General features: G+C 34.4%; 4 protein-coding genes across 6 annotated transcripts; 2 read left to right on the plus strand and 2 right to left on the minus strand.

Annotated features, from left to right (window-relative positions):
* Positions 1–268: 268 nt before the first annotated feature.
* LOC108621748 (ankyrin repeat and FYVE domain-containing protein 1) lies at positions 269–9,878 on the minus strand. Its single transcript, XM_089461940.1, has 8 exons — positions 9,723–9,878; positions 8,770–9,518; positions 3,962–4,096; positions 3,814–3,908; positions 2,884–3,752; positions 1,348–2,770; positions 1,036–1,217; positions 269–600 (listed from the first exon to the last, which is right to left on the minus strand). Exons 1-7 carry the CDS (start codon positions 9,724–9,726, stop codon positions 1,091–1,093), a joined length of 3,402 nt encoding a protein of 1,133 aa, XP_089318066.1. The 5' UTR covers positions 9,727–9,878; the 3' UTR covers positions 269–600; positions 1,036–1,090.
* Positions 4,876–8,218, plus strand: LOC108621751 (uncharacterized). 2 transcript variants are annotated; one of them, XM_089461944.1, is made up of 3 exons: positions 4,876–5,255; positions 7,366–7,610; positions 7,677–8,218. In XM_089461944.1, exons 1-3 carry the CDS (start codon positions 5,201–5,203, stop codon positions 7,893–7,895), a joined length of 519 nt encoding a protein of 172 aa, XP_089318070.1. In that variant the 5' UTR covers positions 4,876–5,200; the 3' UTR covers positions 7,896–8,218. The 2 variants fall into 2 exon arrangements, with proteins under 2 accessions (XP_089318070.1, XP_017874728.1); XM_018019239.2 differs by having other exon boundaries at positions 4,878–5,551.
* A 1,081-nt stretch (positions 9,879–10,959) lies between the features above and the next one.
* Positions 10,960–22,789, minus strand: LOC108621749 (calcium/calmodulin-dependent protein kinase kinase 1). Its single transcript, XM_018019236.2, has 7 exons — positions 22,649–22,789; positions 14,621–15,600; positions 14,209–14,563; positions 13,966–14,153; positions 13,672–13,905; positions 13,326–13,615; positions 10,960–13,264 (listed from the first exon to the last, which is right to left on the minus strand). The coding sequence occupies exons 2-7, from the start codon at positions 15,545–15,547 to the stop codon at positions 13,192–13,194; spliced, it is 2,067 nt and encodes a 688-aa protein (XP_017874725.1). The 5' UTR covers positions 15,548–15,600; positions 22,649–22,789; the 3' UTR covers positions 10,960–13,191.
* Positions 16,242–17,992, plus strand: LOC108621750 (uncharacterized). 2 transcript variants are annotated; one of them, XM_089461942.1, is made up of 2 exons: positions 16,242–16,281; positions 16,817–17,992. In XM_089461942.1, exon 2 carries the CDS (start codon positions 16,820–16,822, stop codon positions 17,906–17,908), a length of 1,089 nt encoding a protein of 362 aa, XP_089318068.1. In that variant the 5' UTR covers positions 16,242–16,281; positions 16,817–16,819; the 3' UTR covers positions 17,909–17,992. The 2 variants fall into 2 exon arrangements, with proteins under 2 accessions (XP_089318068.1, XP_017874727.1); XM_018019238.2 differs by lacking the exon at positions 16,242–16,281 and adding an exon at positions 16,583–16,743.
* Positions 22,790–22,807: the final 18 nt, after the last annotated feature.

Consider the following 22,807-nt stretch of genomic DNA (forward strand, 5'->3'; position numbering starts at 1 on the left):
ATATAATTATCAGTTTCGTCTGACCAGTGGCTATAGGATAAACACTTTAATAATGTTGTTAGTGTATAAAAAATGTATTCTAATTATCTTGATATTTTAGACAAACCAATCTACTTGACTATACAGCATATATATCTCAAGCCTATATAAGTATCGTCCAAAATGTATATTAGTTGCGTTAGGCCCTGACATGTAGTCTAATAATATACTATCTTCTAAATAATGGACAATAAATATGAGCGTGGAATAAATATAAATGGAATAAACATATTAAGAAATAATTCCATTTATTACATTTTATATTATTACAAGTAAAATGTAAACAATTTTTTTTCTTGTAAAAACATGAATTCTTATTATTTATTAATGCCAATTTTAATTTGTTTATTATTTACATATGATTTACAGTGTGCGCTGAAACAAACTTCAATTCTTGACTCAGTAATGAAACAAACAGAATATTAGTTATACAGGATAGACATGTATGTGTATATGTATGCATATAGATAGGATTTAATAATCGTTTTCGTTAATGTATTATATATAATATAATATCTCTAAGATGCTTATAGTCCGGTTGGTATAAACTGCCTTTTAAATCTGAAAAACAGAGAAACAAAATAGAAAAATATTAATGTATTCCGAATTTGTTTTATAGTTAAGAATATATAAGTGCAGCGTTACGAGATGTCAGTTTTCCCTAACAACGATTTGTTTTGTTTGAAAACTTCATTAAACATAACGTTTGCTTAACATCGAAGCCCCTTTATAATATTTCACACTAATAAATCATTTTATTTCGTAAGTATAATAAGCCAAGAGGCATTTGCTTTAACGTAATATCATAATGATTCATTAGAGATTTGCACATTTCAAAAATAAATTCGGGCAAGTCTAAATTGATGAATCTGATCAATTAACATATATGAATAGATCTCTAAAAAGGCAATCATCTGATTTAATACACAGATGACCAACATTCATACGGATGTGCATTTCAGTCTTGTGCATTTTAGTTATAAGAAATATACATACCAAATACTTTTTTATCATTATTCCGAAAGCAAACTACAAACTATTGCTCATTATTTTAGCTGCCTCCATGAAGTACATCGAAGCACACCTTGCAAACTCTTACGGGTTTATTAATGCCAAACTTGACAATGGGTACATCGTTGTTGGAACACTTGGAACACAAAACTCTTCCACAGTGTCGACTGGAGAGAAAAGAAAATACAGAAATAATATTAATTACATTGCATATTATAAAATAGAAGTGTATCCTGTTAAAATAAAAATAACATATTTATTTGAGGTATATATATGCAATATAGTAATATTAGTTACCAATGGTGCCTTCTTATGGTCAGCGAAAACTTTAAGCCACACTCTTGGCACAGCTCGGACTCTGCCCACGGCGACTCCTGAGGCAGTTGGTCCAACAATTTAGTCAGCAATTGATCTGTCGCTAGTTTGTAATTGAAAATATTGATTCCCTCTCGGTTCTGAGCCCCAAGACAAGCGCCCGCTTTTACAAGAACCTTACAAAGTGGAGCTTGTCCTCGCATATACGAGAGGAGCAGGGGTGTGTTGCCGTCCATGTCGGGCACGTTAATCGGATACTTCGGCATGCACTCAAGAAACAGTTCACAAATGGCAGCACCGGAATTGTCTTCGCCAACGCGACACAGCTCGTGCAACGGATTGCGGCCCCTCGCATTGGTTGCCTCCGCATTTACGCGTGATTCGGTCAGCAGCTCTCGGACTATCGCCAGCTGACCCCCGTGGACCGCAAGGTGCAAGGCATTGTTTCCATCAGCATCAGTTGCATCGAAATCGGCATTATTTTGGATCATCGCCGAAACTGCCGCAAGATTTCCACGCTCGATTGCTATATGAAGCGGCATTTTCTGGACAGCATCTCGTTCGTTGATTCGAGCGCCGGCTAGTATTAAATTACGTATAATCATTTCGTTTTTCGACGCAGCTGCTAGATGAAGTGGAGTGGACTGATAGGCGTCGTGGACGCGTGAATTGACATCTACTTGAATAGCCAACAAAAAGAGAACACTTTCTAGGTCATCTTTTAATATAGCCATGTGCAGGAAATTGCGTCCACGATTATCCATTATTTCGGCTGCATTTGGCAGCCTCTCGAGTATGCGCTGAGCGGCTTTGTGATTACGGATGGCCAGAGCAGTCGCAAAAGGCGTCAGACCGGATCTATCCCGCAGCTTCAGATCTATCCCGGGATGGCACAACAGGATATTTATAATGTCTTCATGCTGGTTTTCTATAGCTATGTGTGCTGGAGTTTTGCTTTCAGCGTCTACAGCGTTCACATTGGCGCCGTGATCTATAAGTGCCTGCACAACCTTTGTCAGACCCCATTGACAGCAGAGATGCAAGGGCGAGGCTTTGTCACGCGCTTCGTCGCCACCCTCATCATTTGGACCCGGCTGACGCGGCGAGTCTAAGTCGCATTGATTGCGAACGAGAAACATTGCTGTGGCCTCCTTGTTTTCATCGATGGCCCGGTGCAGCAGCGTTTGCTGGCAGCCCTCAGGTCCTTGGCTCCAGCAGTCGGTGTCAACACCATGGCGAACTAAAATTTGCGCAACATCCTCAAATCCCAATTCTAGAGCAGTCCATAAAGGTGAATCTCTTGAGCTGTCCAAGGTACTGAGGTCCACGCCCTTAATGCATAATACGTCAACAACCTTGGGCAGGTGGGAATCGATAGCCAGTTGAAGGACAGACTTTTGATCACCTAAGTATACAAGAAAATATATGAATGTAAAGATCACATGCATTAATAATTTTCGACGGCTACACCAATCTAAAATCCTTAGATAAGAAATTGCGTAATATGATATAGTTTACCTGTAAGTGCGTTAATTTCGGCGCCTTGGTCCAGCAGAAAAACGGCTTTCTCGCTGTCGCCGCTGATTATAGATTGATGCAACAAAGTCAAGTCCTGTCCATTACGCGCATTCACATCAGCGCCGCCAGCGATAAGTATTGGAGCTAATTCAATGCGATTAAGGGCTAAGCATAAGCTTAGAGGCGTGTCGCCATTAGCATCCCTGCCGTTGAAATCGACTTTTTCAGAATTGTTTTTGCTGAAGTTAACAAACGTCTCAAGAATCTCCTGAGCATTTTGTTCCACAGCTATGTGTAGGGGCGACTTCATATTGCCGGAAGTCGTTTGTATATTGGGGGCAGCGCCTGCATCAAGAAGCTTAGCCACAAGATTCGGCATGTTCTTTTGGACAGCGATGTGGATGGCAGAAAAGCCAGAGTTGTTAAGATGCTCAAGGTCAGCAAAGTCAGTCAAAAATATTGCAGCCTCTTCAAAATCTCTTCCACCCATGGCAAGCACTTGCAGCAGGTTGTTATTTGTCCCAGACTTTAATGGATTCGGGTTGGCGCCCATCTTCAGGAGTTTCGCAGCAAGGTTGACGCTTTCCTTATTAAATGGAATCAACGTCAATTCAAGAGGACACTTCTCATCATTGGTACGCAAGTTAATGTCAATATTGGGCACATCAAGTAATAGCTCCACCATAGCCTTATTTTGAGATGTGATTGCAATATGGAGCGGCGTTTGGCCTTGGCTATTTTGAAGGTTTACATTAGCCTTGCGCTGTAATATTTTCTTGCCGATATCAATCATCTGGGATACATTTTCATGATTTTCGTTAGTTTCGCCATAGCTGCATACAATATGAAGGGCTGTGTCGGATGACGACCTTAAAAAATAAAGTATGTGGTTAATTTATAATATTTAGCAAAGGTTCTTATGCAAATTACCTGGACACTAGATCAACAAGGCAGTTGTGATTTAATAAAAAGTCTGCTGCAAAACTATCAGCTTTTTTTACAGCATCTATAAGAAGCGTAGATCCCTGCTCGAAGTATATTTATTCAGATGGTTTACTACACTTAATTTATAACTTACCTTGGCATCGTAGGCATTCACATTTGCAGATCCATTATTTACCAGAGTCTGGGAAATTTGAACACTTTTCGCCGACAATGCCATCTGCAGTGGTAACTGTCCATGTTCAGACAAACTATTCACTAGTTCGGGCAACTGAAAGAAAACAAAAGCAAAATGAAAGTGTGTAATTTATTTATTTTTAATTAGTTGAATTAAATAAATCTAATTAGCCTAGACAATTGACTGTCTCAAAAATAATGTTAATATAACAAATATTTATTAGAAAAATTCAATTTTTTTGAACTTATTCTTTTCTAGACCTCAAAAAAGCAGGAAAATTATTTGAAACTAGAACGTTGTGATTCAGATAAAAATATACAAATATTTTCCAATATATCTTCAAAATTCCACTGCAATCTAAAGTCAAAACCAAGCGTCTATCAATATACATAGATAAAAAAGTAGCTGATTCCACAAACACCAATATTTAAGGTATCCTTAGTCTGAGTACCCTAAATACTTTTTGCCTTTTTACCTATACTTTATAGCAATAAATGATAAATATAATATTAGACTCGTACCAAAATTTTCAAGGATATGGAATGATCTACTTTTTGGCAAGAATAATATATAAAATGATCAGGACATCAGGCTCATCCTGAAATGCGATATAAATGCAGGATTTACTTGTTGACGTTGTCGGTCAATTCCTCTACATGTACAACTTATAAATTGAATCTAATATTTAAATGATATTCCTCAGTGGTTATATTTGTTAAAACTTCTATATAATTTATTACAGATTTAAATACAGACTCTGTTGTTGTTTGTGCAGCCCTAAAAGATGTGAAACTGTGACGTCAGAAATTCTCTGCGCATCTGAAAGTGACCATTTGTTTGCGCTCTGCATTCTGCTTTGAGCCTCTTTCGTCAGTCTTTAGTTTTTCATCCAATGGAGCGGGTGTAGATTTTCTCCGTTGTCGTGTGTTATTAATATTGTTCTGTTTTTAAGCAAATGACTAATGTTTAAACAAAATTAGCAGAGAAATGAAATAATATGGAGAAAATATTATAATTCAATATAGAATAATTTCATATATGTGAATTTCGACACACACACATTAAGCGTGCATGGGTTTCTTCATTTGCACCCACAAATCGAAATAGCAAAACTTTCTCCAATACCGGCAATTGTTTAAGATTTATTTATTTTTTGTTCGCATTTCTGTCTACGTATGTATGTATGCGTATGAATGAATGGGGCAACATTTTGGTTGGCCGTGTATTGCAAGAGAAAATTATAATCAACTTTGTATGTATTATTGTATAAACATATACTAACATAATACATACATATAAATACGCACAATGGCATTAAAACTAAATCATATATGAGGAAAGTGACAGGAACTAATACATTTACAACCGTACATATGTGAAGACCATGTGTATGTAAATCAATGTCACAACACAACACATATGACTGAGTGTACCTACTAAATACCATATACTAAATATTTATAATGATGGACGTTAAGGCGCGCAACAATGGCTTTGCTTACCACCTGTTCCAAGGCGTTATTTTACTTGCTGTTGCTTTAGATTTAGGTTGGTATTTTTTGGTATTATTAAGTACCACTTAGATACATGTATTAAAAATAGTGAAAAGAAAATAATTAAAATAGTAGAATGCGTAAGCTCGTAAATTAATATAAGTAGTAGTGTAGTAAATCTTTTGAATGCTTGCATATATTTTTACAATAAGTATCAACAAGTAAGTACCGGATGTAAACTGACTGCAGAATACTCGCTGAGAGTGCTTTAACAGATTTGATTAAATAGCTCATTTCTATTTTAAAAAAATCTTTGGAGCCGCTCTTTAGAGTAGGTCAAAATGTAATTCATTTAATGACTCCAGCTATATCACTGTGCATGATAGGGCATTTCCTCATTTGCCACGCACCCACTGGAGGCAGCCCCATAATTTACATATATATATCTACTACGCAGACAGCGGTATACACGAGTGAATGTTCTTTATTTCAAGTCTCTCAATCAGGAAGGCAGATGGGCATGAATATTAAAAGGTTTAAGGAAATCTTGTGTGTCTGTATTATGATGGGACATTAAACAAAGCATTTATATACAATATACAATATGGAAGTAAATGGCATCTGTCCATACACCGAACGCATAAAGATAAGGATACAATTATTGAGCGCAAAACAAAGCAGCTCAAAAGTCATTCTCGAAGCAACGAGTTTTTTTTTTTCATGTAAAAATGTATTTAAATATACACATATTTATATGGAATTTCAATGCTTTCTATATGTACGAATTTATATGTATTATGAAATGTTATTAAAGATAAGAGCAAATCATGCAAAAGTAAACAATATGAATTCAAAGAGTCGGCCGTGATTCAACAAATCTTACTAATGCGCTCATGGAAGCTATTTATAAACTCTTAAGGTTCATTGTAAGATGGGAAATTTACTTTAACTATTTATGGTTTACGCCCCTAATAATTAAACTCATTCATTCGAAAGTAAATTATTATTATTACTTTCCTTATATTGCCCGATCAGGAAATAAACATCCAAAATGATTATGCCAACTTTTCGGTAATGAAATGCTTTCATCACTATTGGACCGTTATCTATCAGAAAGTACTCATGTACATATATACGCTTACTACATTCATAGGGGCACTCAAAATGTATATACATACTTGATGAATAAGAACGATTTTACTCAATCTTTTCAAAATTAATCTATTTGAGTAATGAATTGTTGATTCTAGAACTTTATCAATGACGCTCGTACTGTTAAGGCCACTTTTCATTGGGCGTGTCTCCTAAAAAATGTGTCGAAGCCGATGAGTACATAGAATGACTTATCTGCTAATATATACATATATAAATATGTATATATATATATATACATATTGATTTTGCACAATGTATGTTAAATTGCGCAAAATCAATAAGTAAATTCTGTCACTTTCAAAGAAATGTCGAACATTTACCGCTTGAGAAATTGGATTTTCATGCATAAGCCATAAAGCCGACTGATATACGAATGTTGCCGTATGTATGGGAATGGAATTCAAAACATCACATACTTTTGTATTTTAAGAATTTAGTTGGAAAAACTATATCTTCCATTAATATCAGCTCTTACGAAAGATTTTCTTTTAATAACGTCTAAGAAGGTCTATATTGACACACGCTTTTCTGAGAGCATCATCAATAATAATTATAACGTCGATTCGAGTTGCGAAATATTCGTAAATAGTAAATCAACATTCATATATAATAATAAAAAACAAATGACATTGCACCACTTATTTCAACTTAAGCTAACCTAATCTAGTTTATAATTAATAAATCAAAAATATTCACAAAATTGAAATTTTACAGCCACATGTTCAGAGAGAGAAGTCTTACAATGCTACAAGTGCTCAGTAACTGTGGAGAAGTATTTTGTTGATAATGCAACAATTGTTACCCCACTGTGCTCCAAATTCGAGGAGTCTGCACATTATGTTGCCCAGTGTCCATATTCGACGATGTGTTTGAAGACGATATCAACGCTGCACCTTCAAAATGGACAAAAGCAAGAAACCATCACAAGAGGTTGTGCTCAACAAAAAAACACAACTCAGGTGAATTGACAGTCAAAATATATATGTATAATTTATGAAATAACTATAATTATATTGTTTCTGCAGGTGTTTCGCAATAGGCAATGGGAGCAGGAGCACTTGGTGCAGGAAGTATATAAGGAAGAGTGCACGGAAATTCAGTCTAACTTCGCGGGATCGAAAATCATGCACTGCTACTGCCGCGGCGAATTGTGCAACTCAGCGAACTATTTTACTGCCGACAGAAAACTGATAAGCGCGACCATTTATCTATTCAGCGCTATTTTGCTGTTCAATAATATATAATTCGAAATTTCACACTCAAATACATATATTTAAATGTACCGCGTTCGGCTTTAAGTTAGAAGTTGTTGTGATAATTTGAGCATAACATAAATATTTGCTATGGCCTTTTGTGATAAAAAAAAAATTATAATAATAATACAAATGCTGCCCAGTCGTCTTTTATCAAGATTAACAAACAATTCGAAGATAAAGTTTATAACATGGTATATTCTTGTATACAAAACTAAAAACAAATCTTTGTTTATCTGTTGTTAAAGCTACGATTGTACTACTCTTGAGTAAGCCTTTGAGAGGTACTTGAATAAATACTCAATGTAACTGAATTTTTTCTTTTTTTTTTTTCTTTTATGTTTTTTGCATTTACAGAGATTTATACACTTTATATTTCTGCTGATATTGATTAACAACTAGGGAAATTCTTAATTGAAATGTATAGCAAAGTCTACAAATCGAAAGTACATTTTGAATGTAAAAACGGAATTCTACAATAAATTGCAAGTGGAACCAGCAATCACTAAAAATTAAATACTGTTAGTAAAAGTCCGGTAATACTTTTGACAAGAATTTTTCCGTGATGAATTCGAAGCCTATAACACACCCCAAATATTCTTAAAAAAAAAAAAAATAATGTGTTTTCCTTGTACCTTTGGCGCTTTCCCGTTATTTTGACAAGAGTCTATTATAGATTATCTATGATCTATTTTAAAGAATTTTTAAATAAGTTTTGATAGGGAGAGAATTTAAAATAAATTTACAGTGTTTCCAGGAAAAAACTCTTGAAATACATTAGGTATAAACTAAAAAGCGATAAGCTAAACTAATATCGCAAAAGTTTCTTAAATTTTCAGTTTCCATAGAGTTTTTTGTCACTTACCGAATTACTATTTTCCGCAAGGCATAAGCAAACGACATCTTCGCGCAAAAGTCGGACTGCTGAGTGTAGGGGATATTTGGTTTTGTTTTTGAGCATTTTGTATAGAAGCGGTCCAGACATGTGCTCGAAATCCTGTGCAGTTAGATCATCCCAGTGCGTGGATATAATGCCGGAGCAGTACTCAAGTAAGCTAGCCGCGCCCACTTCTTCGGCCACACAATAGAATCGGACACAAGATCGTACGCCCACAGAAGCCACTAGAGCTCTTTCACAAAGCCCGAGCAAGCCAGGTAAGGAAAAACGATGCGCCACTCTCAGCAGACCCAATGTCAATCGATCGTGCTGCAAATCAATAATATCTGTGTAAATCCAGCGTAGCAACGCTGTGGCTATATCCTCATCCAAGTCGCTCCAATCTAATTCCTTGGCAGTGGCTAATGTCTCGTTACGCCATTTGTCCGATCGGGCATGGAGTACGAATTTGTGGGCCGGCATTATTGTCCCATTGGAACTGGTCTTAATGTTCACATCGGAATATATGGAGCGTCCATATAAGGACGCCGTCGTCAGTGCCAGTCTTGATACAAAACTGCTAAATTCTCCTGTGGACTCCGGATCTGAAGTCGAGACAATAGCTTCATTATATTTTCGCTCCAATTCTACATAGCTTCGCTGAAGTTTCTTATATTCTTCCTTTAAAAGAGCAAGGTCCTTTTCCAATTTTGAAATTGAATCAACATCATTGCAACCTTAAAGAAACAGATTTTTTATTTTTATTTTCTGATTGTAATTGTGAGTATTGAATTACGCATTTACAAATGTACATTGCAATGCAATTTTCAGATACATTTGCCCAAAAAACATTACTGTTCATATCGCACCCACACACTAAACATACAGTGGTAAATATTCGCATGCACATTCCATTTAGTAGTGCGTAATGCAATACATACCCATAGTTACTATCTATTTTATTATAAAATCAGCGATATTTAGCAATAATTTTATAAACATCTGGCTTTAGACCAATTCGGCTTTCATCAATCTCGCTTAAGTTGCCCAGCTGTATCAAAATACTATTGAGTCATCGAGACAGCAAGTTATCGATTTGCATTTATTAAAGCGCAATCGATTAAATGTATTTGGTTTTGCTTTACAGTGTTTTCACCTCACACGTTTCGATTGAAGATAAATAAGACTCACTAACTAATGTAAAACAAATAAACAATTAATTATAGCATTTTCGCCGCATAACAATAACTATTGGGCAATTTCGGGACTAAACTAAGAACAACTTAATAGATTGATTTAAATATAAATAAGTATAAAAGGACCTCTCTCTTCCTAACCTTTTCATTGTTAGCAACATTGGTTAAAGTCCTCTATTGAGGCCTGATTCTTCAGCTCCATTTTTAATGTGATAAACAGCTCAAAACTGATGTCGACATAACCACCTAATAGCTATAAAAAGTGGAGTAGTTCAAAGCAATTTAAATAGTCATATTCTTAATATCCTAATTAATTTAATCTTATATTGTTGAAAATGGTATAGCAAGTTTAAGATATCTAGGACTTTCAACGATCCTAGTAACCAGGACTGCTTGTAGAGAGTTTAAAGCTTGCTGGATGGCTGGGTGTATATTTTGAGTGATAACTAAAATTTAGTACAGGCCGCAGATCTAATCCCTTAATTCTCAAATTTAAACACAAAATCGTGTAAATCTTATAAGACATTGAGTTGTGTCGGAGGCTGCTAGCCAAGATCGTTACGTGCTGAAAACATCAATTCTCTAAATGTACTAGAGCTACAAATGATATTATATCCCTGCCCAAAACACGCAGCGTTCGGTATATTTAGATATATGTGCATTTATTTACTTGGCGTATTATTAAAAATTGTGCAATGCCTAAGGACGAATGACATAAATGAAAAGTTTGTGTCTAATAGTATTAAAATTGTTTTACAACTACCAATCAAGTGTGAGAAGCTAGTGTTGTGAAATATTGCATTAATATTATTATATATCTAAATAATATTATTTACTAAGCTTATTAAATAAAGTAATTCGTTGTATGATTGTGCCACTGGTTGGTTGGTCCCAAAACTAATTTCACAAAATATCTTTGAATATTAAATTTAGATTTCTCAATTAATATTTAGCTGGGCCTACAATAAATGAAATTATTCAATTTATATTATTATCACCAATTTTATTATCAATTATGTTTATAATTATACTTAATAGACTCTCTTAATAAAGTAACTTATTATAGGTGACATTGCCCGTTGGACCTTTGGCTGAGACATCACAACATTCATAGACTTATCTGGAAATCGATCTTAAATTTGATATAACTTAATTACAGAGTCTAAAGCTTTTCAGTTTCTTAATTTTAGAAAACAAAATTAAAGGTTTTCCTGAATTTCCAACTCAAACGAAACAAGTGCGAACTCAAATTACATAAACATAAGAATAATGTTATTAGCCAATAAATTAATGGGAATTATTGTAAAAACATTCGCAACCGTTGAGTAGCAGTTTGATTTTGATATAAATTATTCTACACTATTTTGAATGCAATATTTTAAGTAATAATTAAGAGAAACCCGTTCGATCTTAATTACTTCACAAGATGATTATATTAAAGCTATTTTCAATGGAAATATATTTTGAACGGATAAAGCGATCAATGCGTAAAGCAAGCATCGTATATATCATATCAATTTAAGTAAATTTAAATATTTAAAATTGTATCTTTCATAAGCAAATTGTATTGAACTTTTTGTTATTTGATTATTTTTATTTTCTTTACTGCCAATTTCTTTTAGAAATATTAATTTAATTTGATTAGTTTAATTACAAATGTGGGTTCAAGCAAATGGTTATTTTTTTGCTATGCATATCAATGTTTTTTAATGTACATTTGTAATTTTATATTTGACAATAGTCGCTTTTCAGAGAGTTGAATATGGGCTTTGATTAAATGCATTTTTATACAGAATAAATCAATATAATAAATTTACCTACTGATATCTGATTCTTTGAAATCTATTCATCCATTATTTTAATAAATAGGTCATGTAATATCATCCCAGTATATGGACTCTACAGCGATCTGATACAATTCAGATAGTTCCTAAGTTATACTAAAAATATCACAATTCAAATTTAGGCATGCTTTCTAATGTCAGCATTTGAGCATGTGAAAAAAATGAAAAGTTTTTACTATTTTAAAACAGGTTTGGAAATTACAAAAGCTTGATTAAATTTCTACAGTTTTGTTATGACAGATATGGCAAAACTCAAATGAATCTGTATATTTCGATATATATCTTAATAACTTATGGTTTTGTGTTTTCATAGCATTTTTGAACCTATTTGTTGCAGTCCTTATATAGATGAAAACTTATAGGGTTATAAATTCGAAATAAATTTAAAATTATTGATTTGATTTCATCATACAACAAAATTTTATAATACAGTTACAACTGCACTTTGAATTAAGGACTTTGACAAATTTCTTAAACATAATTATAATACATTATAAAGATATCAACGACGGTAAAAGTTAGGAAAATATAAATTAAATCTATATAACCAATTTTTTGTTTTTTGTTTTTAATATTTAACTTAGTTGATTTTTAGATTTAAGACCGCATACAGTATCACACAGAAACAATAATTTTTGTTTTTACCTGATTAGATTTGATTAGACTGGATATTGTATATATTAACTATACAAAGTACATGCATGTATATATATTCAATAACAACAATTTGTAATTAATTTACAAGAGAGAATGGACGAAGGCACTAGAAATATATATATATATTGACAAAAAACAATTGGATCCGTAATACATTTAAACTCCTGGAGCCTGCAAAAAAAATAACCCTTAATTTATAAAGTGAGATAACAAAACTTAACAGAGCCTACCGAGCCAGAAGTTTGTTGACAAATCATATTTGCAGAAGACGTAATAACTATTTTCAATTAATAGCTAACATGGGAATTAAAATATATATTAGTATTATCAATGCTTGCAGGCATTGGGTGTGTGCGAGATATGTTTCTAATTATACATACAATGATGGTTCAATGCATTTACTTAACTTTCTATACAAATTTATTGCCTGCAATAAAAAGCCGAATCGAGCCAAAGTGATCGATAATATATATTATACATGTAGGAGTACGTATTTTTACCATTAATGCCTTACACCTGACAAACCCATGATACCCTATGAAGGGCATATTGTATTGCTGATCAAGAAACACGCTTTGTGCATTTTATGTATGATTAAACAATTTTCCCTAATTATATTTTGTAGCTAAAAATGTGCATATAATTAAATGTGTTTTTCGGTCCCTGGTATTATTAATATCATTGGCTATTTGATTAACATTTTTCGCATTTGATTAAGTTTCTTCATTTTTATGGCTAGAACAATGTTCAGTCAGCGACGGAAGTACGTTATCCATCGATGGCTCCCTGTAATCAAATACAGAAATTATTTTAAAAAGAGAAATAAATAAAATTGTACGTGTTTTACCTGTCCAATGGTATGTGGTACGACCCAGGTGCTGAATTGGATCTACCAGCTTTGACAAACTTCTCAAGTCTGGAACCGCCTGGCTGGGGAGCCCTTCCGGAGATGCCCCTCATAAAGGGGTTTACAAAGGAGTGATTTTTGAGCATCGTTTTGATTAAGATAAGCGTATCAAGCTTTGGAATACTGCGCACAACAGAATTAATATCTTCATCGTCCACTTGTACCAGGCAGCAGTTTTCGTCTTCAGTTGGACAGACATAAGATCCGTTACTGGTCACCCACGGATGCATCTAAGAATACAGTTTTAACACATATATATTTCTCTTTACCAGTGCTCTTGGTCTACCTTTAATTGTGGCAAAGTTATTCGGTTTGCTGGATCCTTTTCAAGCATGCGCAAAATGCAGTCTTGCAATTCGTCGCTGATTTTTGGCTGTCCTGGAAATACCACTGGATCGTTTCGTATTTTGTCATACAACAAGGGTACAGTGTTAGCTATAAATGGAACGTTTCCATAAACCAGGGAATATAATGTTGCTCCCAAAGCCCAAATATCCGCTGCCCGACCGCAGTACACATTCTATTTTAAAAGAAAACATATTTGAACACATTCTGATATAATATTTTTCTAATTGCAGACCTTGCCCAGTACAAGGGTTTCAGGTGCTCGAAACGCTGGTGTTCCACCTGTCGCTCCATTACTCATTGTAGCATCCTCTCCCAGAAACTCATTGCAAACTCCCAAATCAGCTATCTTGACATGTCCACATTCGGTCAACAACAAATTTCCAGGTTTAATGTCCGCATGGATAATCTTCTGATAGTGCACTATAGACAAGAGATTAGCGCACATCCAGAGGTACCACCGGTTTCCCATACTTACAATATTCTAGTCCTAGTAAACAGTCTCGAAACACGCTCAGCGCACGCTCCTCTGACAATGGTTTGTCCGTGGGTATGGAAAGAACTTCACCCTTTTTAACCAGCTCAAAAACCAGATAAAGCGAGTCCTCCATTGGATCATCCAGCACTTCCACTAGCTTGACAACATTTGGATGATCGAGTTTCTTTAACACTGCGATTTCTCTATAAACCCGATCCAGCGGAGATGTTGCTTGCTTCGGACCGCGACGCATGAACGCAGCTTGTCGCAACAGACGCTTCTTAGAGAGAATCTTCATAGCGTAATGTGTCGAATCCTCTTCAGAATAAGCCAGCTTCACAAGACCGTATGAACCCTGCCAATGAAAACTATTTTAAGCAATCATTTTGTCAACAACTTAGATGTCAAATACCTGTCCTATTTGATCCAAAAGCTTGTATTGATTTAGTTGAAGGAAGCTTCCAGATTTCTCAATAGATATGCGTCGGGATTCACGTAGTGGAGGTCTACGTCGTACTGATCGAGGACTTCCGAAGGGACTGCCATATGGACTATATGGAACATTCGGATAAATTGGCCGAGAGTCTGTGCTTGGAAACACTGCTGTCGCAATGTTTGGGCGGTGTGTTGGACGCTGACGTATTTCTCCAGTCGATCTGTTCAAGCCGTCGCCTTGACCCTGCTCAACATTCTCGTCGTTTGACTTGAATTGGCTCTCAGCAGTCCTATGTTCCGTGATATTAGGAAGAATTCGATTGTGTAACTGTTGATCAATATTCAAGCCCGTACAATCCTCATTGTATAGGTCCAGGGACTGGGATTTAAGCAGAGCGGGAGGACCCTGTTTGGAGCCACAAGATTCAACGGATTCATTTCTGGACCCTGAAGACTCTGCAACGCGTACGGTTATGCTCTGAGAAACTGTGCTTTCCTTTACGAAATTGTTTTTGTTTGTGCTTTCAGTATCGTGATTTCCAACGTTGGCAGGCCTTTTGTTTTGATGCACCTTGCCTCCGTTAAATTGCATATTTGGCTTCTTAATATCAGTGGAATATTCCCGACTCAAATCTTCAGATTCAATATGCATTCTCTCTAACTGATTGTCCAACAGTATTGTTGACTTTGTATTGGTCGTTTCGGGTCTTTCGGGCTCACAACCTTGCAGTAATTCAACAATGATAACATCGTCGTCATCATCATCACAGCTATAACTAGCAGCCTTTTCTTTATCGTGTGCTTGAACATCTTCCTTTTCTTTCGCCTGGTTAACAGTTTCCAAAGTTCTGGCCGGATCTGGGACGCTAAGAATTGCTGCCTTCGTAGTATTCAAGTCTGACATAGTGTGATTTTGTATGTGCGCATAGTTGCATTTAGAATGGGGTCTCCTAGTTCCTGAAAAAAAAAAAAAAAAAAAAAAAAAAACCCAAAAGTATATCAATTAAACTCGTAAATATATATACGTTAAATATTTATGGAATTTGTTAAGAGTATAAAAATATCTTTGTGAACTCTTTTTTATTTTTATTTTACCTTTATAATTCCGTCTATCAAAGAACTTTTAACTCAGGTAATTACATATAAATTCGTATCAGTAGATATAAAAATTATATGCAATTACTACAGACTCAATAGATATTGTAATGTTCTTTCCTGATCAACCTCTAGCAGCAGAACCATTTCTGAATTTCGAAACACACATTTATATAGTCTTCGGGATGTTTAAGAATTGTGTTTATGTTTACTTTTATTCTGAAAATAACTTTAGCCAAACTCTTTAGCTCATTAGCTAGTTTCATTATTTTTTATTGCCTTCACCTGGGTTTTTGTGAATGAAACAAAATTTTTATTTTTTTTATGAAACCAGACATTCAGTTTTGTTTAATTCGCTTTTTATTTTAAAATCTTCATGATTGTATTTATGATTATATTTTTGCTCTTTTCTTTGTTTAAATTAAACTGTAGGCGGAAAGTGTATCCATATATGTACATATATGCATATAAAACATATATAAATAGCTTTTAAATATCCTACCTATTAGTCTGAAAAGTGGGAAAGTTTAGTTTCATCCTCAAGTATTTTATTATATAGTATTAAGTCATAGTCAAATAAATCAGTTTACAGTTGTTTAAGATTTCAGCGCTTTATATAAATTCGTATGCTTAATGAATCTAGAAATTAAGTTTAGCGACATCAAATATTCAGAGAAATAAAACTGAATCTGCATATGATAGCAACTGAATATTTTTCAAATTGTTTTTGTACAAAATGCAGTATGGTTGTCAAAATAATGAATAAATAATACACTTATATTTTCATAATATAGACTAGACTTAGCTAATAGCCATTGTTTTGGGTTTTCATGTTTTCATTCATTCAATTCGATTCAGTTTAAACATATGCTATATTTAGATCCAGAGATCTTTAATACTTTTGCTTACAGCATATATGTTCTATATTTGTATCCACATATATATTCAGTCATTTGGTTTTGTGTTGTGTCAATAGACGTTGCCAATATCTGAACAAAAGTTGAAGTAATTCATTTTAATTATATATAATTGATAACTGAATATTAATATATAAATTTCCTCAATTCTCCTACTGCAGTAAATGACCCTCCACTGGAACTATCTAGCTTTATGGCTGTTATGTATTGTGGGCGCGTTACAGCCCATAAAATCAAGTGAATACATAGGCAGGCCCTTTCCGAGACACGACAAATGGTCGCAGGCGATTAAGGGGGACTATATACCGATGCAATTTTACGAAGCGATGCGATCAGCGGAGGACTCCAAGCAAGCTTTTCAAAATCAATTGAGGAACTTCAAAGAGCATCTTCAGAGAAATCTGACTATGTCAAATGTTCTTTCGCTCGGACATGAAAATCAGCTAAACACACAGCATCAGAGAACAAAGTTACACGAATTGTCCGAGTTCTTCTATGCAGCTGCTGATGCAGCTAGAATATTTGCACGAGATTCCGAAACTTCCTACGAAGTTGCGAAGAACTCAAGCTATACGCTATTGCTGCAGCTTCGACAGATTCCATCGACGCAGCCGATTCCAGTCAAAATGCATCTAACTAATTATTTTGCAGAAATGGAATTCTTTCACATCATGTTTTCCGAGATCATTGACGAAGCCCTAGAATATACGCAAAACATTTTACTCGCTACCCAAAAGACCTTCACATACTACGCCGATGTCCAGCGATTCGTTCTGCAGAATTGGAACTTTAAGGGCGACGTGGGCTGCTGTCAGGAGTATATGGAGTTCCTGAAGCACTATTCCGACCAAATCTTCAAGTGCGCAGCCGGACGTGGCCTCAACGTCGCATTCGATGTGTTCGCAATGACCGAGCTGACGAGCAAATATATTATGCGACAGCTCGAATTTCGTATTCAAAGGCTTTTCAACTGTCTTTATTTGGGAAGTTATGAAATCCGATGCAAATTTCTACTAAATGCTGAAAAAGATTTCGAAATGTTGTTCACCAAAATTGAGGAGCTCGAAATATTCTATGACCTCAGAATGAAAAATGGACGAGTATCAGCCCTTCGACAACGACGCCAAAACCACATTGAAGAGGCGGCGCCAACTGGAGTTAAAGCACTGGACAATTGTATTCCGCTCGACTTTCCACGCAGCCAAATGCATAAAAGTTTAAAGCAATGTTTTTATAGCATAACAGAATATTAATCTATTTTTGTTTTTATATACATATAATACAGTTATATTGTTATTTTTTACAAAGTCTTGAACAATTAAATACTTTAAAAATAATTGGACTTTTGCTTTTTTCACGCCCCGTCACGTTAGCCGTAAATCTTAATAATAAATTTCAGAGCCTCGAACCTATTGAATATGGGTATATATGTATGTAACAGGCTGAAGGAGGCGTGGCCTACCTCAAGTATATATCCACGACATGAGTCGATTTAGCCCAGCCTGTCCGTCTATTCGTATATGTGATTTCTTGCAAGTATTTTTTAAAAGTATTTCTTCTAGGTATTTCCTATATTTCTCAAAATATTTTTCTCTGTATTTCCTCTAATTATTTTATCTAAATATCTCGTGCAAATATTTCTTACAAGCATTTCGTCAACGTATTTCCTCTACGTATTTCCATTTCGTAGCTCCTCCGTTTCTGTACTGCTTAGCAGAACGATCCCACACTTCACTTCATTTTACTGCACTGCACGACTGACCCCCACCAGGCCTAGGCAACTGAAGAATTGCTGCAAATACTGCCATTTATATAGGGCGAATTTCACTCAAAGTCTTCCTCGCACTCAAATGTTAAGCCCGGCGTCAGGTAGGGGTCGCTGCAATCCAGCTTTAATTGATCAAGGGGAACACTCTCTGCTGCTTCGAGCACTCTAGCTTTGTTTTACTTAAATACCAAGTTAATAGCACTGCATAGATATAGACAACTTTAATGATATTTTTTAGACATCCTTCCCGTCTTGCTGTTGTCAACTTGTGTTAGTTCACTTCAATAAAACACAAATCTTTTAGGATGTTGGGATGACATTTTTATTATATTCAATGTCTTCGACCAGGGCCAATGAAATACAACATTTGGAGTATAAAATTTTCAGGTGCAATAGTTTTAGGAGTTTGCTAATTAAATTCTCGAAGCCTTGAATGAGATTTGAGATCTCGTCACTAAGAAAATCAATACATTGCGTCGTGTATTCCAAATGAGATGAATTGTTTTCCAAGCAAAAATTAAGATGATTCAGTACACGAGCCACATTAGCCATATAACTGGAGCCATTGGCCAGTAGAATACTAAAACTTCGACAGAACGTAATTACCGGCTTTACGGTGACATCGCAGCATTTACGGAGCTGTATGGAACTTAAGGCAATCAAATCGTCCAGCAGATGACAGACGTTTCTATAGAGCCGCAGCTTATCAACAAGGCGTTGCTTGTCGCTGACCTTTCTATGCCATTGATGTGCATCGTATGTACGATCGATAAGACTACTATTGAGAACCTGGGAGGCCCATTCAATATTTTCGGCAGCACTGGCCACCTCTCCCTTCGCTCGCTCAATATTTCGCAAGACCAACTGACGAATTGATTGCGTGACATTCAGTTCCAGTACTTGAACTAGCTCAGTTATGACATCGCCAAAGAGACTGAAGACGCGAAATATGAAATCATTGTCGGAGCCCTTTTCCGTCACAGTGATCGGCTCAGTAATTATTCTTAATAGTTTATCTAGCAAACTATCGTCTCGATGATACTTTTCATATTCATTCGGAACATGTTTCTTGGCGTCCTCATTGTGCGCAGTAATTTCTACAGCCGCCAATAGTTGGGTAAATAATATTATGAACAGTAGAGCTCTTGATTCGCATCTCATCGCAATAGATTAAGCCCAAGCACTGTGAGATCGATTCAGCGATCGATCGATCGATCGATTGGGCTGTACTTGCTAACAATCCAATTAGGGTGGCATACTATTATTTTCTAATTCATGGAATTGATTTATAAGTGATTAACTGATTGTGTACACATGCATTCCAATGGACTATTCATTTCGATATTTGCTCGAATCTACTCAATATAAGCGTGCATCTACTGCCCCATTTTTATTAGACTCAGGTCCACTCTAATTCCTTTGTACTTTATATAAATTATATTAATAAGTGGTTGTGCGCCTTATCGACAAATACAATATTAACAAGAATTATAAGAATATATATGTATTATGTATTTATATATACTCATATGCAATTTTAATAAATAAATATTGCCTTCGCTCATATGAGTTTAACGAGGCCTAATATATTGTATTATACTGGTCAGCTGAATTTAATCAACAGAAGTCAAGCTTTATTTTTCCTACAATTTCTAGATTCGTATCTGAAAATAGAATTACCAAATAGCTTCTAATTGACACATATTGTTTCTTAAGAGCGACTTGTTTCTATTTTATATTAGAACAATAACATAGAGATCATGTACGTAAATGTATTCTTTTATATATAGTATGTAAATTAGAAACTAATTAATACATTAGTTTTGACCCCCAGATTGCCGTAGATTTTACACAAAGATACAAATATTCATATGTGCAATACAATATATATATGTACTCATACACTCACACACAAATATATATACATACATATGTATATTTATAAGTGAACGTTATCAGCACAACAAATGCAAATAAATAAATAAAACGTTTGGTATTTATATAAACATTGTCATTTACATATATATATTCTATGTACAAATATGTATGTTTTGTACACATATTTTGTTTATTTGTGAACATCGGCAAAAACAATGCATTGGAAACAACAGGTCAAGCAAGTAAAAAGAATTTCAATTTTGTCACGAATTGTGATATATTGAGACAGGCTCAAGACAAATACAGAAAACTCAATGTTTTATTTAAATTATATATATTGACTTTAAGCACATATTGCTACTACTTATGATTATTATGAACACCAGTCGAGTATGAATAACGAATATAGTACATAATCCTAAATACATATGTATTTGTTTTGGTTGACGAGCCGATAAGATGGAAATAAGGAAACCCGATTATCATTACTATTGCAAAGGCGAATAATAGATCGTAAATTCAACCCATTTCAATACCCGAAGCCCTTAATTTAAGTCTGTTTGGATTCGTAAGTTAGTGCTATTATATAATAATATATCAGTCTGACATACTCTGGACTCGGAAACCGATTCAAATAAATCTATCCTCAAAAATATCTATCCTCAATTATTTATTGTATAGTGATGCGGGGTCTCTACTTTGTTTGTTTACAAAATTGATTTTAATTTGAAGCACTAAACTACACGCCTTGTTAAGGCACTCAAAATACTTAATCAATGGATTGTGCAGATGTTTTAAGCAATAATTCCAAGAAAATATATGTTTAGTTATTTATTTATTTATTTTTTTTTTTTTTTTTGTAGTATGTTGTTTGCTCACATAACTGAAATTCCAAGTAAACACGTGCTAAAATTATGCTTTTTCATGAATCAAGGAACTGTTTTTGCATTGTAAAAATAAATAGATCTCTTACTATTTTTAAGCTACTAGTGCATACATATTTCTACAAATAGAAGTGCTTAACGTTTTACTGATTGTGCTATTGATATATATTAATATGCACATATATGTATACATACCACTTTCAGTACAACTACATATGCATGTCTGCGTTTACTTTAAAATAGTTTTTACTCATTTAATCAATTAATTTCACTTTATTATATATTTGTTTTGTCTTAATATTATTATAATACATAATACAGAAGTTAAAACTTTAATATGTTTTATACAATATGTATAATATATGTTTGGTACAAATAATTTTAATTTATTGATGCATTGTTCGAAATTAAAATTAAAAAATATTTATACTGCTTTAAAATTAAATTAAATTAAAAATGACACCAACGGTATTTTTTAAGCGAAAAAAGGTCCTTTTCTTGCGTTTTGGTACAAATTAATACATATTCCGTATCATATAAGGTCAACACATACATATGTATGTGTATTTGAAAGTATATACATATACACATACATATAGGCTAATCCTATTAATACTTTAAACATGCATACATATAGAATATGCATCCTGTCAATCTATTTTTAACATTACTAATCAATTATCGACAAAAGTGTTCACGCAAATGCGTAAAAGGGTAATTTACTATATTAAGCAACATTTGGCATTATTATTAACAACTGACTACATACATACAAACATTTGTAAGTGGCTACACGCCTGCAAGACAAAAGCACACCAGTTTTGTACATGCCTACACATATTAACATATTCGAACATCATACATACATACATATGCACATGAATGAGACCTATATACGTTCAGCCCCTCACGCATGTGACGGATTGTCAATCAAAACAAACATTCGCACAATTTTCCAAACAGCGTTCATAGTGGCTAAAAAGTGCATGCGATAGCAGCAATATGTTAACGAATTTGGTGCATTAATTTATTTCTCCATGTGCATTCATGATATTTACATATTTATGTAAGTAAGCACAGACAAACATACATATCGTATAGCCAGGATGGAATGCCGCTGGCCGCGAACTCACGAACAGGTCACTATTTTAATCGTTTCAGTACTTACGGTACATACTTATATGCATTACAGTTGGTACACGATTACACATAGACATACATATGTACATATATATCTGCTCTTATTGATAGACAATTACCAAAGATATGTATGTTTGTATGAGACACTGCACATGTGCGTCACTTAATTTGGCCATAAGGATACATGTACAAGGATATATCTGAAGCATATAAGCTTTTTTATATTTATTTATAGCATATATATGTATGTACTTCAGTAAACAGATACAGTTTAATATGCATATTAGTTATTGCTACACTTATCCTAAACCACAAATACATACTATGTAAACTATAGGCCAGTTGAACTTGTTTTACGACTCTGACTTTAACGAATTTTGTCACTTTAATAAAATTTATTAAATTAATCACGGTAATCCAAAAAAAATACAATACGCGGTAAAATCTGAACAAAGACTAAAAGGAATCGCGTTGTCTAGTTA

This window comes from Drosophila arizonae, chromosome 2 (assembly GCF_054131065.1).
Source record: "Drosophila arizonae isolate 15081-1271.41 chromosome 2, UAZ_ARI_1.0, whole genome shotgun sequence".
NCBI classification, from domain to species: Eukaryota; Metazoa; Arthropoda; class Insecta; order Diptera; family Drosophilidae; genus Drosophila; species Drosophila arizonae.